This window comes from Leuciscus leuciscus (assembly GCF_965113295.1).
Source record: "Leuciscus leuciscus genome assembly, chromosome: 11".
Taxonomy (NCBI): domain Eukaryota; kingdom Metazoa; phylum Chordata; class Actinopteri; order Cypriniformes; family Leuciscidae; genus Leuciscus; species Leuciscus leuciscus.
In genome coordinates this window covers 29097604-29112615 of record NC_138735.1, presented here as the reverse complement: position 1 = coordinate 29112615, position 15012 = coordinate 29097604, and the positions used below count along the sequence as shown (strand labels likewise).

The 15012-nt window shown below is 35.9% G+C and overlaps 1 protein-coding gene across 1 annotated transcript in view; it reads right to left on the bottom strand.

Annotated features, from left to right (window-relative positions):
- Positions 1-14091, bottom strand: part of ift140 (intraflagellar transport 140 homolog (Chlamydomonas)) — a 30447-nt gene extending 16356 nt beyond the window's left edge. The window contains exons 1-18 of the mRNA XM_082183851.1: positions 13953-14091; positions 13189-13346; positions 11156-11380; positions 10950-11071; positions 9718-9860; positions 9464-9639; positions 9125-9216; positions 8905-9011; positions 7768-7907; positions 7433-7636; positions 6875-6947; positions 6693-6784; positions 6391-6518; positions 6190-6307; positions 5231-5352; positions 4989-5127; positions 4646-4777; positions 4066-4283 (exon numbers count right to left, since the gene is read on the bottom strand). Of these exons, the coding sequence (XP_082039977.1) occupies positions 4066-4283; positions 4646-4777; positions 4989-5127; positions 5231-5352; positions 6190-6307; positions 6391-6518; positions 6693-6784; positions 6875-6947; positions 7433-7636; positions 7768-7907; positions 8905-9011; positions 9125-9216; positions 9464-9639; positions 9718-9860; positions 10950-11071; positions 11156-11380; positions 13189-13335 (2378 nt within the window). The 5' untranslated portion in view covers positions 13336-13346; positions 13953-14091. The remainder of the gene's footprint in view (positions 1-4065; positions 4284-4645; positions 4778-4988; positions 5128-5230; positions 5353-6189; positions 6308-6390; positions 6519-6692; positions 6785-6874; positions 6948-7432; positions 7637-7767; positions 7908-8904; positions 9012-9124; positions 9217-9463; positions 9640-9717; positions 9861-10949; positions 11072-11155; positions 11381-13188; positions 13347-13952) is intronic.
- Positions 14092-15012: the final 921 nt, after the last annotated feature.

Genomic DNA, 15012 nt, shown 5'->3' with positions numbered 1-15012 from the left:
AAGTAATAAACAAAGCCATTCAACACACAAAAGGGTTGTTCTGGGATTGACTGTGTGTGTGTGTGTGTGTGTGTGAGATCGGTGAGCACAGAGTCAAGGACAGTCTGAATGAGAGGAAATGAATGGAGACACACACACACACACACACACACACACACACACACACTAAGGTGACCCCCTGATTCCAGACTGACACTTGGATGACGATAACATGAGGCTAATTAATCTTACTACATGCACAGAAACTATTCACATTTTTAAGTGAAAGTTCACATGAAAATAAAAATCCTATCATTATTTACTCACTTTCATGTTGTTTCAAGTCTGTATATAAACAACATTTTTGATTTTTAGGTGAACTATCCCTTAATCATGCACGAAGTATTTTAACAAAATGTTTCATGTTTCCCACAAAAATATTAAGTTTCCAACATAATAATAATTTATGTCGGACTGTTTTCAACATAATAATAATAATAGTAATGTTAAAAAACATTATTAATAATAATAATAAGAAATGTTTCTTGAGCAGCAAAACATCATATTAGAATGATTTCTGAAGGATCATGTGACACTGAAGACTGGACTTTGATCACAGGAATAAATTACATTTTAAAATATATTACAATAGAAAACACTTATTTTTAAAGTGTAATAATATATATATTTTTTAATATTACTTTTTTACTGTATTTTTGATAATAGACTTCTTTTAAATAACATAAAAAACTTTTAAATGGAGCTGTATATAGACCATTCATACATTCATATAATTAATATATGCATATGTAGAACATATGCATATGAATGACATGAATGTATGAGGTGAGCTGATATTCCTGCTTTTTATTCTTAGTTATTTTATTGATAATTTATCAAGAAATCAGCTTTGGTCAAATGTATTGTATTCACACTTGCTCTTTCCCATACAGTGAAAGCATGAAGTCACCAGGGTTTGTCTTGTCAATCTCCAAATAAGACAAAAAAGCACCAAAACGTATAATAAAAGTGGTGCATATGACACGTGCATTATATTCCAAGTCTTTTGAAGTCATGCTCTGCGTGAGAAACAGACCGAACTAAGTTTTAAGCTCGGTCTGTTTCTCTGTTTCTTTTCTGTTTAATTCTGAAACCTTGCTTCCTCATTCATACATGGCGTGGCGACATGACTTGCAAATATGATGTATCTTGAAATGCCATAGTGAATATATCTGTGTATTACTTTTAGGAATATAGCACACAAGTCATAAGGAAAATACTTTTATACTTTTATACTAAGGTGCCTTTTAATTCTTATTTAGAGCTTCACAGCTTCTGATCACTTGCTTTTACTGTTTCGAGAAAATCATACAGATTTGAAATGATATGAAGGTGCATAAAAGTGAATTTTCACTTTTAGGTGAACTAACCTTCTAAAGATGAAAAGTTAAAGGCCATTAAAAAAAAATCTGACAAATACAGTACAGGCCAAAAGTTTGGACACATTACTATTTTTAATGTTTTTGAAAGAAGTTTCTTCTGCTCATCAAGCCTGCATTTATTTGATCAAATAATACAGAAAATTTTTTTAATATTGTGATATATTATTCCAATTTAAAATAATTGGTTTTCAATTTATTATACTTTAAATTATCATTTATTCCTGTGATGCAAAGCTGAATTTTCAGGATCATTACTCCAGTCTTCAGTGTCACATGTGACATCCAGTCTTTAGAAATCATTCTAATATTCTGATTTATTATGAGTGTTGGACACAGTTCTGCTGCCTAATATATTTGATGAATAAAAGGTTAAAAAGAACTGCATTTATTCAAAATAAAAAAATATTTTCTAATAATATAAATCTTCTTTACTATCACTTTTTATCAATTTAACACATCCTTGCTGAATAAAAGTATTGATTTATTTCAAAAAAAGAAAGAAAAAAAATTACTGACCCCAAATTACTGACCAGTAGTGTATATTGTTGTTACAAAAGATTTCTATTTTTAAAACATTTGCTTTTTTACTTTTTATTCATCAAAGTATCCTAAAAAAGTATCACAGGTTATGAAAAAATATTAAGCAGCAGAACTGTTTCCAACTTTGATAATGAATCATCATATTAGAATGATTTCTAAAGGATCATGTGATGATCCTGAAAATTCAGCTTTGCATCACAGAAATAAATGATAATTTAAAGTATAATAAATTGAAAACCAATTCTTTTAAATTGTAATAATATATCACAATATTACATTTTTTTTTCTGTATTTTTGATCAAATAAATGCAGGCTTGATGAGCAGAAGAAACTTCTTTCAAAAACATTAAAAATAGTAATGTTTCCAAACTTTTGGCCTGTACTGTACGTGTTACAGGGATCCGTCACAGTTCTTGAGAATTTGATTGTTAAAGATAGGAATCAACAGATCACTCAGCTCAAGCTCTTTTCCTCTCCTCCGCATTTCATCTGTTGCTAAAATGAACTAAAACAATACAGCCGGAATGTACAGTACACACACCCCATACAGTCATGGAAATCTGTGTCTTTTACGGTAGTGCTCTCATACACACAAGGCGTCTTTTGGGAAGCCGCTACACACACCTACATATAAACAACAGTAACCTTACAAGCACGCGAAGTACAATTAAAATTCCCATTATAAACATGAAACACACAAAGCCCTTTCTGTGTATTTGATTTAAACCGGGAGACGGCAGTGTGTGTGCGTGTCTGTTTAGATCACTATATCCTCTCTGGAAATATGACTGGAACTACATTTTGTATTGTCTGAAACCAATGACAACACACATACAATATATATGTCTGGCTCACCGTTACCTCGTTTATCATTAGTAAATCATTTTTATGATAAAGATAAGATATGATAAGATAAAGATACACTGTAAGGGCTGGTCAATGGTAAGCATGCCATCTGGCACGTCCTCCTCATACACCCAGAATGCAGGCAGAACGCAGAGGATGTTTCACTCACTCACAGCGACTCGTGTTTGTGTTTCAAAACGCTGCCTATCTAGACAGCATTTTTAGTTGTGATGGGCCAATATATTGACCGGGACATTAACTGGCAAATATTTAGATTTTTTGAGATTATAAGCATCAGCCAATTACCTTTCATCTGCTGACATTTTTAAATATTTTGAGAATTCTGAGCAGTGTTACTTTACTATTATTTATATAATACTATATTATGTAGTATTCTGAATTAGCTTTATATATATATATATATATATATATATATACACACACACACATATATATTTAGCATTAACTGATATTTATTTCTTAGTAATTTAATTATTTTACTTTTAACATTTTATATCAGTTAGTTGTCAAGGAAACATTTTAATCAATGACATTTTTAATAGTTTTAAGTTAACAATAACACTGATTTTGAATAATCGGCAATCGATCATCCTGCTCTATACATGTCAGAATCTTCCACTACAGTAGTTGTTTGCTCACTAAATTCATGTAGGCAGCTCACTAGTTATAAAAACACAACATCTATTATCACACAAACTATAATTTCATATACTAAAGATCACACGCATCTAGTCTTTGATACGTAGTACATTAGTAGAAGTACTTTGATATGTACAAAAAATAAGTGCTGACATCTGAAGCAGTTTGACTGCTGAGCCACGGCGCTGTTAAATGGAAAAGAAGGCGTGGTTTTAAAAGTTAAACTACTTGTAACCTGACATGGCGTCTTAAAATGTGGTACTCATGCACAGTCCGAGACATCTTTCTAGCACGTTTACATAGAAAAACAATTAAAAAGTAGAGTAGGCTGAATGAAAAAAAGTGTCCCTAAATGTGTGAAATCTGATTTCTTATGATTTAAAAATGATTTAAAAAGACCTTGAAGTGACTTGGACGTACACTTCTTATAGGTTCTGTTGTTTTGGAGTAACTTGAGGAGGTTGTATCTTGATCAAGGTCACAAGTTCACAGATCAGCTCTTGTGAGGTTTGAACATACTCTGATCAACTCAAAAGCTCAAACACCGATAAACCTCATTGCTCTGGTTGGTAAGATGTGAGTGCACGAGTACATGTACCTCTTGATGAGTTTGATGGCTTTAAATGCTTCGTCCATGTCCCCTATAGTGAGGTAGAAGCTGAAGTTCAGCATGGCGTCTCGGGTCTGCTTCTCGCAGCTCTCCAACCCCACAAAGTCTCGTAGGGCTCGTCGTACCACCATCTGAGGGGCCGACGGCACCTGGGGCGCTTCGGCGGGAGTCGAGACCGCCTGGCCCTGATCTCCACCCTCACTCAGCTGAGAAGACAGAGAGAAACATTCATTAACCATAAACCTTTAGCAAAACGCAAACACTCTTTCTGAGCCAAATTCAGAAAGGTGAATGAAGAGAGAAAGAGTGACGTGTATCAAATGGATGATTCTTTTGCCAAATACACCGCTGGGCGATTGTGATGGTACTCACGTCAGGGAGAACGAGTCCTCCCCTCCGAAATAAGAGCTTAAGAGCAGCAGGACAGTCAGAAGGAAAATCAGAATAAGAAAAATAAAAGCATGCAAGAAATACAGAAAAATGTATGTAAAGGGGTGAGAAATAGAGATGCATAGAGATTCACAGAGAAGCAGGAAGACGGGAATGAAGGGTTCCTGTGTGTTCGTACCTTACAAATATAATAGTAATACGGTGTATCTAGAGCCAGCAGAGAGAGCAGTGTAGCTGGTTTAGGCTGCGAGTCCTGCAGGAGGAGACCGTGTTCCTGTGTCACAAAGAACGTCACCACCATCACGTCCTCCTGTCAGGGTAAACAAAAACGTTTTAAGTATATTTTAACTAATTTATTTAGCCCTCATAATGCCTTCAGTTTTAAATTTTATATATATATATATATATATATATATATATATATATATATATATATATATATATATATATATATATATATATATAAAGACCAGTTAACAGGTTAAACTAATTCATTTCATTTTCATTATGTTGTGTTTTACCTTCTCTGTTTGTGATTGGCTACTTCTGAGGAGGTCAGAGTTCACAGGAACTGTTTCACACACAAACAGACGTGGCTCATTCTCGTCCCAGAACTGAGAAACAGGGCAGCGGGCGGCCAACTCCCCCTCACATCGAGTTCTTAAATTTAAATACAAATTTTCACAATGAAAGTTTGCCTATTTTTATGCACTTGCATCATCTCTGTTCCTGTGAGCCCACGCAATATGTCGTCTCACGGTACCTTTGACTGTCGTCGGACAGTGCGAGACTGCTCTCTGGCCTCCCTGTGAAAAAGTCGAAGTAAGACAGCGTGTCCAGCTCGATGTCATAGAAATACACTTTGTTATCTGGCCGCCCGTTCACCTACGATGTACAAAACACAACACAGACATTGGCAAAACCCGCACATACAAATTAAAGGATATATCGATCTATTTATAGCGTGTTTCAAGCTCCGTTTGGCAGCCGGTTTTTGATCCTGTCAGTAATGTGCTTATCTCAATGATTAAGACATGCAGGTGTAATTGTGAAAATAAGTGTAAATATTTGCATTACTGACGTTGTATCAAGAGGATTGATCCTCACATAATAAAGTGATACCAAGTGTTAACACTTCATTTTCTTACCTAGACAGCATTCAAAATGAATGTGCTAAATAAACTTAGTGCGGGTAAAATTAACTGACAGTTTTCAATTATACTGTAATGTTGAATGGCTATAATTACAAATTTCATCCCTAGAAATTTAGAAAAAATCCATTTAATAGAGACATCAGTAGCAGTATTAGTTCTCTATACTTCATAGTATTTCGTAAAAGATGCCATTAAACAAATACTCAAAATATACCATCTTCATGTTGTTTATACATTAATTTGGAGATTCAAATTTCAATGTTAGGTGTGATTAATCACAATTAATTACAGAAAAATGTGCGATTAATTAGTTACATTTTTAATTGGTTGACAGCACCAAATTAAATTATCTAAATCACACAATTTTTTTATTTTTTATTATTTAGTCTAGGTTTCTTACAGCCATAATTAAGTTTTTCATGACCATTTTCAACTTGCTGCATTTCTTCAGTTTAGTTTCAAAAAATGATCTTGGTCGACTTTCATTGTGAGCATCAAACTTGTAATTCAAAAGAGCAAAATCCTGTTTTCCATTTTATGGTCCCTTTAAGAATGGTCTTTTCTGTACCTGTGTAACGAGGACGCTCAGCTGACTGCCGCTGGCGTTGCATTTGACTGATCTCAGAGCGCCCAGGTCAGGAATGAGATCACAGAGGTTCTTTGTGACGCCCAAGGGTTTGGCCTCCCTGTGCACACAAACACACACACACATTATACACACATATATACATTTACACATGTTTGTGTAGAACTGAGTGTGTGTGTTTACCTGCGTGTGAGGTTAAAGACTCTGACGTGAGACGTATCTGTTCCCACTGCCAGGTGAGACCCACACACACTCAGCAGTATCGGGTTTCCTTCCACTTCAGAAAACACCAGCAACTGTTTCACAGTGCCCTGGACACACACACATACACTTAAGAAACACAAACTTGGAAATGTGAACATTCACTGTGTATTTTCATATCATGTTAAAGAATGTGGACGTGAGTGTAGAGTTTGTGTGCATTCAGTGTGTTTAAGAATCACTTCTGTGTGTGTGTGTGTGTGTGTGTGTGTGTGTGTGTGTACCTGTGGTGTGCGGATCTGGACGCGGTTGGGTTCTATGGTATAAATGTTTTCATCATGTAACGCAAGAGCAGCAGACTCACACTGGAAAGAACCTGATGAAAACAACAACAGAATTCATCAGAAAATGACTCCAGTACTGACAGCTTCTGTGGTGCTGCACATCTGTCATGTGGTATTAGTACCTGTGCTGTGTAGTGTTTGTCCTGATGGCTCATACACTGTGATACATTTCCCATTCCACACCGCAACCAGATCCTGTAGAAACACAAATAACGTCGATTTATTTATTTATTTTGCATTTAAATACATATTAAATATAATAAATGTATCTTTTTTCAATTTTATATATACAGGGTGGGCCATTTATATGGATACACCGTAATAACATGGGAATGGTTGGTGATATTAAAGTCCTGTTTGTGGCACATTAGTATATGTCATGGTCACCACCCATCTTGAGGAGTTTGCCCCCTCACATATACTAATGTGCCACAAACAGGACTTTAATATCACCAACCATTCCCATGTTATTACGGTGTATCCATATAAATGGCCCACCCTGTACATTTATTTGTTCTGCAAAATCGTGGAAATAAATTTCACTGATCTGGCATTAAAATACAATATCATCTTGTGAACAATGATGCTGACTCTTGAATGTTTATGGTAAAGTCATTACAATATGTTTGCAGAATGAGGTGATAATTAGAACGAGGAAAGACTAGAAAAGGGATTTGTACCTTGGTGACTTGCACGGCTCTGATGTGTGTGTCTGTGTGGAAGGTGATGTGTGTGTTGGTGTTGAAGTTGGCCAGGCTGAGCTGTGTTGGTGTGAGCTGCACTGCTGCTATCTGCTGGCTGTAATGAGAACACATCACATGTTCTGACAGAATCACCACACAGCTGCTGCTGCAGACGGCCAACAGATGAGAGCTCGAGCCCCACTGCAGACAGACAGACACGGGAGAGAGACTTCAGACATGCTAGTAATTCAAGTTATATTTATAATGAGTTATACATTATTGGTATTTTTAACAGGAAATATCCCTGAATACTCCTCAGAAGGATGCTGTACCTGTAGCTGTGAGATGTTTCCTTCCACCTCTGCTGGTGTCTGGAGTTTCCACTGTGTTTTCGTGTCACCTTTCTGATCGCTCACCGTCACCATGTGCCACAGAGCAACACGGCCCATGCTGGTACCAGCCGCAAGAACTTCTGCAAGTGAAGATCAGATTAGTTCTGAATAAAAACACATAGCCTTAAACATGTCCTTATCCCATTCAAATTAAACATACAAGTCAAGCATGTCAAAATGATGAGCAGAAAATCATGTTCACATTTACATCATATTTTATCTAAAGGTATATACAGTGCATTCAAGCTATACATTTTATCAGCACACCCTGGGAATCAAACTAATGACCTTAGCGTTGCAAGTACAATGCTTTACCGGGTCATAAAGAACTCATTCTATCAAATATGATATTTTTGTGATTTTTTTTTTCAGAACAAATATCTAAATATCTTTAAAATAAGACATATTTACTTGATAAACTAAACTACCTAATATTTTTTTCTTGTTTTAGCAAAACATTTATCCAAATTTTGTAAATCTAACACAAGTTCCTACATAAAAAAATCTATTTGCAAATGAGGTAAAAACATTAAACTTAATTAATTATAGACTACTGTTCAAAAGTTTTAGATCAGTAGGATGTTTTTGAAAGAAGTCTCTTCTGCTCACCAAGGCTGCATTTACTTGATACAAATACAGTAAAAACAGTAATATTGTGAAAAATTATTACAATTAAATAACTTTTTTCTATTTCATTATTTTAAAATTTATTTTTTCCCTGTGATCAAAGCTGAATTTTCAGCATCAATACTCCAGTCTTCAGTGTTACATGATCCTTCAGAAATCATTCTAATAAGCTGATTTGCTGCTCAAGGAAAATGTATTATTATTATTATCAATGTTGAAAACAGTTGTGTACAATTTTTTTTCACGTTTCTTTTAATGAATAGAAAGTTCAAAAGAATATCATTAAAGCTTTTGTATCCTTGCGGAATAAAAGTATTAATTTCTTTCCAAAAAATTGTTTTAATTAAAATTCTTCCTGACCCCAAACTTTTGAACGGTAGTGTATAATGTTACAAAAGCTTTCTATTTCAGATAAGTGATATATAGAGATAATCACAGTGAAAGTCTTACGTTTAGAAATGCAAAAGGACACACAGTTGAGCAGCTCTCCTTTCTCAAAGCCCAGAGACTCATCCAGCGACAGAGCGTAATGATCGTCCAACTCCACATCCCACAACCTACACACAAACACACACATCATTGAAAACATTAGGGCATCTGTTGAGAAACTATGAAATACTTTTATTTACACTGTAAAAGCAAACACAGAAGACTAAAATTTTATGATAACCTGATGTGTTGTTCTCCTGATGCTGTGATGAGCAAACCGTTTTCTGTCCACACAATGTCTGTGTGCTGCCCACCTCTGCTACTGAGCTTCACCTGCACACACACCAGGGTTATTATAGTAAACTCAAACTGAAATAAAATATTAAAAAACAAACTTAAACTTATTATTGAGATACTATAACAGTATCTTAATACTATTAAAATAACACTGACACACACACAAACACACATTTATCTCAGCAATCTGATGTTTGTCTGGTTTTTGCGGCAGTATACTGATATCTGATTGGCTGTTTTTGTAAAGCCCTTGTATTTGAGGTGATATCTGATTGGTTGTTACCTTACTGATCTCCTGAGTTAACCCTTCTGGCCCAACACTGAACTGAGAGAGCAGCAGAGATTCAGTCACCACGGCGAGAACGGCTCTCCTCTTAGAGTACCACATCTTCTGTACCGCACTGTCAACAGACAGCAACGCCACACTGCGCACCTGCTCATCCACGCTGTACACGCTCCCTAAACACACACACACACACGGTTAGAACAAACCCAGAGCGACTGTCCATCATCAGTAAACGTCCTGCTGTCTCTCACCATCAGCTGCACTGATGTAGAAGACCAGTCCTTCCTGTGATCCCAGCGCAAACACTGCTCCTTTATTGCTCTTCTTCCAGTTAAACATGTCCAGAGCGCTTTCATCCCCGCTAACAGCAGCGCGGGCCAGCATCGCCACATCCCTACAGAAATATTCAAATACACACAGTAGGATTCTTATAACGGATAGATACTTTCTTACCAAAGTGGATACACAGTGTTGCAACCCTTGTGAAAAAGAGGTAAACTGTAGCATACTTTTAAAAAGAGCACTTCTAACAGAAATAATATACTTTAAAAGAAACTTAATGTAATGTTTTCAGACACTCAATTGCATGTTACTTGCAATTAAATGAAGACGTATTATAGTTTACATTTATATAAAATGCAATTAGCTGAAATTTAGCTGGCTTTTTGACCCACTTAAGTAGCACTTAAGTCTATCTTCATGTGTAATTACATAGTTACTTCTATTGCTTTTGAAATATGGTTAAAGTGTGCAGCAGAATATACTGAAAAGCATTTAAGGTTAACTAAAATATATTTGAATGTCATTCCAATTAAAACTTGTCTGTCATGTATTTACATATATTTGTAATGACACATTTGTATGATCAAGTTGCAATTTAGTACATTGACGAAATATTAACTTTACATGCAATATCAAAAAACACAGTTAAAATGATAATCAAGTACTTTACATGTATTTAAATAAAAGCATGGCAAAAATATTATTAAAACATAATCATTTAAAATGTACTTTTAAAAAGTGCACTTTGTAATAATTGTCAAATGAAAAGTTTTACTTTAAAGTGTTCTTAAGTGTGTTAAGTCATGAGAGTGTAGTCTAAGTACATGGAGGGACAGAAAGCTCTCAGATTGCATTAAAAAGATCTTCATTTGTGTTCTGAAGATTGGGACGACATGAGGGTGATTTTCATTTTGGGGTAAACTTGCCCTTAAGTGGCCTTTTATTTCATTAATATTATATTATCTGCAAGTACAGTTTTTTTTATTTAATACATGTTTAAGGTACACAACAAGTGCACATTCAATACATTTAAGTGCACTTCTTTTGCACAGGGAAACTAAAGTCAAAGATCCAGTCAGTTCACAGTAATGATTCACATGCAATTTAATTGAAATACAAGTCAAAACTTCCTCTCTAGTCCAGTTAGAACATTACTGACACTAAACTGTTCATGGTTTTGATGTGGTTGAACGAGACTCACTCAGCAGGCGCTGTAGGTCTGAAGATGCAGCACGTCAGTGGTTTACTATAGTCATGTTTAATCAGAGGAGATCCCTGCAATTTCCCTCGAGCGTCCACTCTCCACACCGCCATTACACCTGCCTACAACATACACTCACTTTAGCATTTATTACATTATATATATTTATTAAATATACGTATGCAATGGAGGTGAATGTGTGTGACCTGATCCCCCGTGACCAGTCTGCTGCCGTTACTGCTCCACTCCAGCACTGTGATGCAGGCGGTGTGTGTGTTGTTGGGCAGGGGTGTGTGTTCTCCGGAGGGGTGTGAGAGGAGAATGGTCTCGCCCGTCTCCCACCCCACCGCCAGCAGGGGTTTAGTCGGGTGCCACTGCAACAACGAAGGGCTGAATCCCCGTTCCACATGACACAGCTCAACATGCTCTCCCTAATGACACAGACACACACAGATATTACAGAGTAAATTAAAACTCAACGTCATCACAGATACTATTTCATAAAAGAATTTTGGAATTGAAAAGAGCAATCTCTGGTTAACTATTAAAGATACAATATGTAATTTTTTTCGCCGCTAGGGGTCGCTAACCTCTTACAATAACAAAGGCGTAAGTTGATGACGCAAAATTTCCTGCGGAATTATGGAACTTGTCGTCAAGCCGATGGATCTAATAATGTTTATGGATGAGTGAATACACTGATGTTTTTATCATGATATCAGCGCCACACGCGAGTCCCACGGATATAAAGGAATGGAGATTTCATTCTACCAAACGCAAGTGCTGTATTAGTGCTCACACAGGTCAGTGTATTAGACGTGTATTAGACGAATGAAACTTGTGAGGTAACGCAGCGCTGTTTCACTTGCTCTACATTATCACACTAAACTGCATTTGAGTTTGTTAAAGTTATAATGTTATTCTATGTGTTAGTTTGTCTGTATGAGACTAGCAGTGAGCTAGATCAACATTAGAATAACACACTGATCATATTCTAACATTTCATCATGTTGAGCTATAAAACATTGATTAGTTTTATGTACATTTGCTCACCTGTCTAATAAAGTACATATAAGAGCTGCGTTTCTGTGAAGTCGTGACTCGTGAAGCGCTGTCAAGTCCAAGTTAGTCGCTGATATTGATCCTCGTTTTAGTTCTCCTTTTTTCCCAAAGTCTGCTTGCGTAATAATGTTTGAACGAATCAACAACAGCGTGAGCCAGAGGTTACGCACTACACTCATTATGCACAGTTGTCCACGTCTGTCGTCATGGTTACTATGGCAGTACTTGAGCGGAAACCAGGGATAACGCGGATATTACGTCAGTGACAGGCGACAAGTGAACAGGTTTTCCGGGACGGCCAATTATTTAAAATTGGAATTTCTCTGAAATTAAAAATCTTTGGGAACTTTTGGGATATTGTAAGTACACAACTGCAGGAAATATATCACACTGTGCAAGTGATTTCTGGATATTTTATTACAAAATTCTTACATATTGTACCTTTAAATATTACGTTAACTATTTATTTAGTTAGGTTAGGTCTGAAATAATAAAACAATAGATTCACTACTGATCAAAAGTTTGGAATATTCAAGATTTTTTTATGTTTTTGAAAGAAGTCTCTCATGCTCACCAAGGCTGCATTTACTTAATCAAAAATACAGTAAATACAGTAGTATTGTGAAATATTATTACAATTTAAAATAACTGTTTTCTATGTGAATATATTATAAAATGTAATTTATTATGCTCGGGAAACATTTATTATCAATTTTAAAAACAGTTGTTGTGCTACTTGATATTTTTATGGAAACTGTGATATATTTTTCTCAGGATTCTTTGATGAATAGAAAGTAAAAAAAACAGCATTTATTTCCAAAATATAATCTTTTGTAACACTATAAATGTCTTAACATAACCCAAACTTTTTAATGTATATCACAGTTTTCACACAAAAAAAACTTTTTTGATCACAGGAATAAATTAAATCTTAAAAAAATATTCACAAAACAGTTATTTAAACTGCAATAATTTTTTACATTTTTGATCAAATAAATCTATAGACATCTTTCAAAAACATAAAAAAATCTAAATGACCAAAACTTTTAAACAGCTGTGAATTTACTGTATTGCTGTAAACATTATTGTTTAGTTTATAAAGTTGTGTGAGTATTGCAGAGAATGCATGAAGAAGCAGTGAGAGTGTGTGTGTGTGTGTGCAGAGATCATCTCACACCTGTTGCAGGTAAAGATCCACACAGCCGCCGCTGGAGGCATTCACAGAGCCCACGGCCAGCACACACACACTGGAGTGCCATGAGATGAGGACCGCTGCTCCACTGCTGTCAGGGGCCTCCACACGGTGATCAAAATACACAGCCATGACTTACAGATCTACAGAAATAATGATTAGCCTGTATTAACATCATAAAGCACATCTTACAGCAGTCATCTGCTATTGATAATATTAATTGAGAACCTAAATATGACAGCTACTACATCTCTAGATGGTTTAGTGTGGCTAACTGCCTAAATAGAAAAGTACTGTGGTGGTACTATGGTACAGTGAAGGAATCAGATGATACCATGGTATTTTGACACATACTCATGTGTGTTTACCATATCCATAACTTACACATCCGTATTTAAATGGTAATGTAGTGTACTTAACATGGTTTCTTTATGGTAGTATCCAAAAACATGGTATTAGCATGTTACTATGAGCAAAACATGGTATTTCTACATAGGTGTGTGACTCCTCAAAGTTAACGGTTTGCTGCTCTGATAAAGTTGTAGATAAGACGCATTTCTAAAGCTGGGGAATATATAGTGGCACTATCTTGTGCTATTTTAATGTCATTGGCGAAATGTAATGCAGAATGTTGTTTACATCTGTTTAATGTTAACGTTAGTAAATCTACCGCTAGCTGTGTTAGCTAATCCACACCGAGGCCTGCCGCTTTAAAAACGCTTCAGATAACGACTGTTTAAATCATTTACCTGAGACCTCTTCCGCTCAGCACTGCCGTTATGACCGTGTGTTTTTCGCGCAGCATATGTATGATTTTGACCATAAAAAATTAAATTAGCCCTTCGAGGTTTACGACACGCCTTTAGCCGTGAAGCGTCTCTTTCGGTTGCCCAGACAACGCCGAGAGGAAGAACTTAGCGCGAGGGGACGGGGCTAAACCGTGTGTTGCGTCTCACTCTCAACCAATGAGGGGAAGCGAGTATAATGGCTAATTGTTATTATGGTATCAGCACATGTGATTCGGAGTCAGAACAAATCTAATCGGAGGGCATTAGGGGAACCAGGAGATTAGAAAATCACCAGAGTGTATTTGAGTTCAGCCTGTTACGCTATGATGTCGGATTTGCTGACACTACTGACTGTGTGTCTGTTGCTTTTCACATCAGAGCAAAATGCTTTCTAGGATATTAAATAGAGGAAATTAGACATCACCAGAGTGAATTTGGGTAACATTAAAGCCATTCTGGAAGAAATAGTGATGGGTAACAGATTTTGGTAACTTGTTATGTTGCCTTGTCGGATTTGGTGACCCTGCTGTATGTCTGTTGCTGTTCACATCAAACTATCAGAGAAATATGTCCATAAAATTTCTAGTACATCAAATTGAGGAGGTTAGGCATCATTAGAGTACATTTGAGAAGCATTACATACAGTCCGTCCATAATAATAATGATAACAACAACGTAAATGAACAACTTCCAGCTTCATCCGGATGGACTGGACCACTTTAATGTATTTCATGTATAAATAACAATCAGAGATAAAAATAAATATAAAACAATCATAATGACAGAGCAAGCAATAGCACTCAGAAAGCTTGTCTAATTTCTTGAGGTACATTAGCCAGTTTGCATTGAAAGTGTAAAACTATTTCTAAATTCTATATATTTGGCAATAAAGTAGTCTACATGGGTCTCATATTCTTACTGCGGGGTCCAAGTATGAGATCACCATTGAAAATGCCTTAATTTTGCAATTATTTTTCTTTTTCCATCAGCACTGGAGCTCAGCTACATGAACAAAACCTGA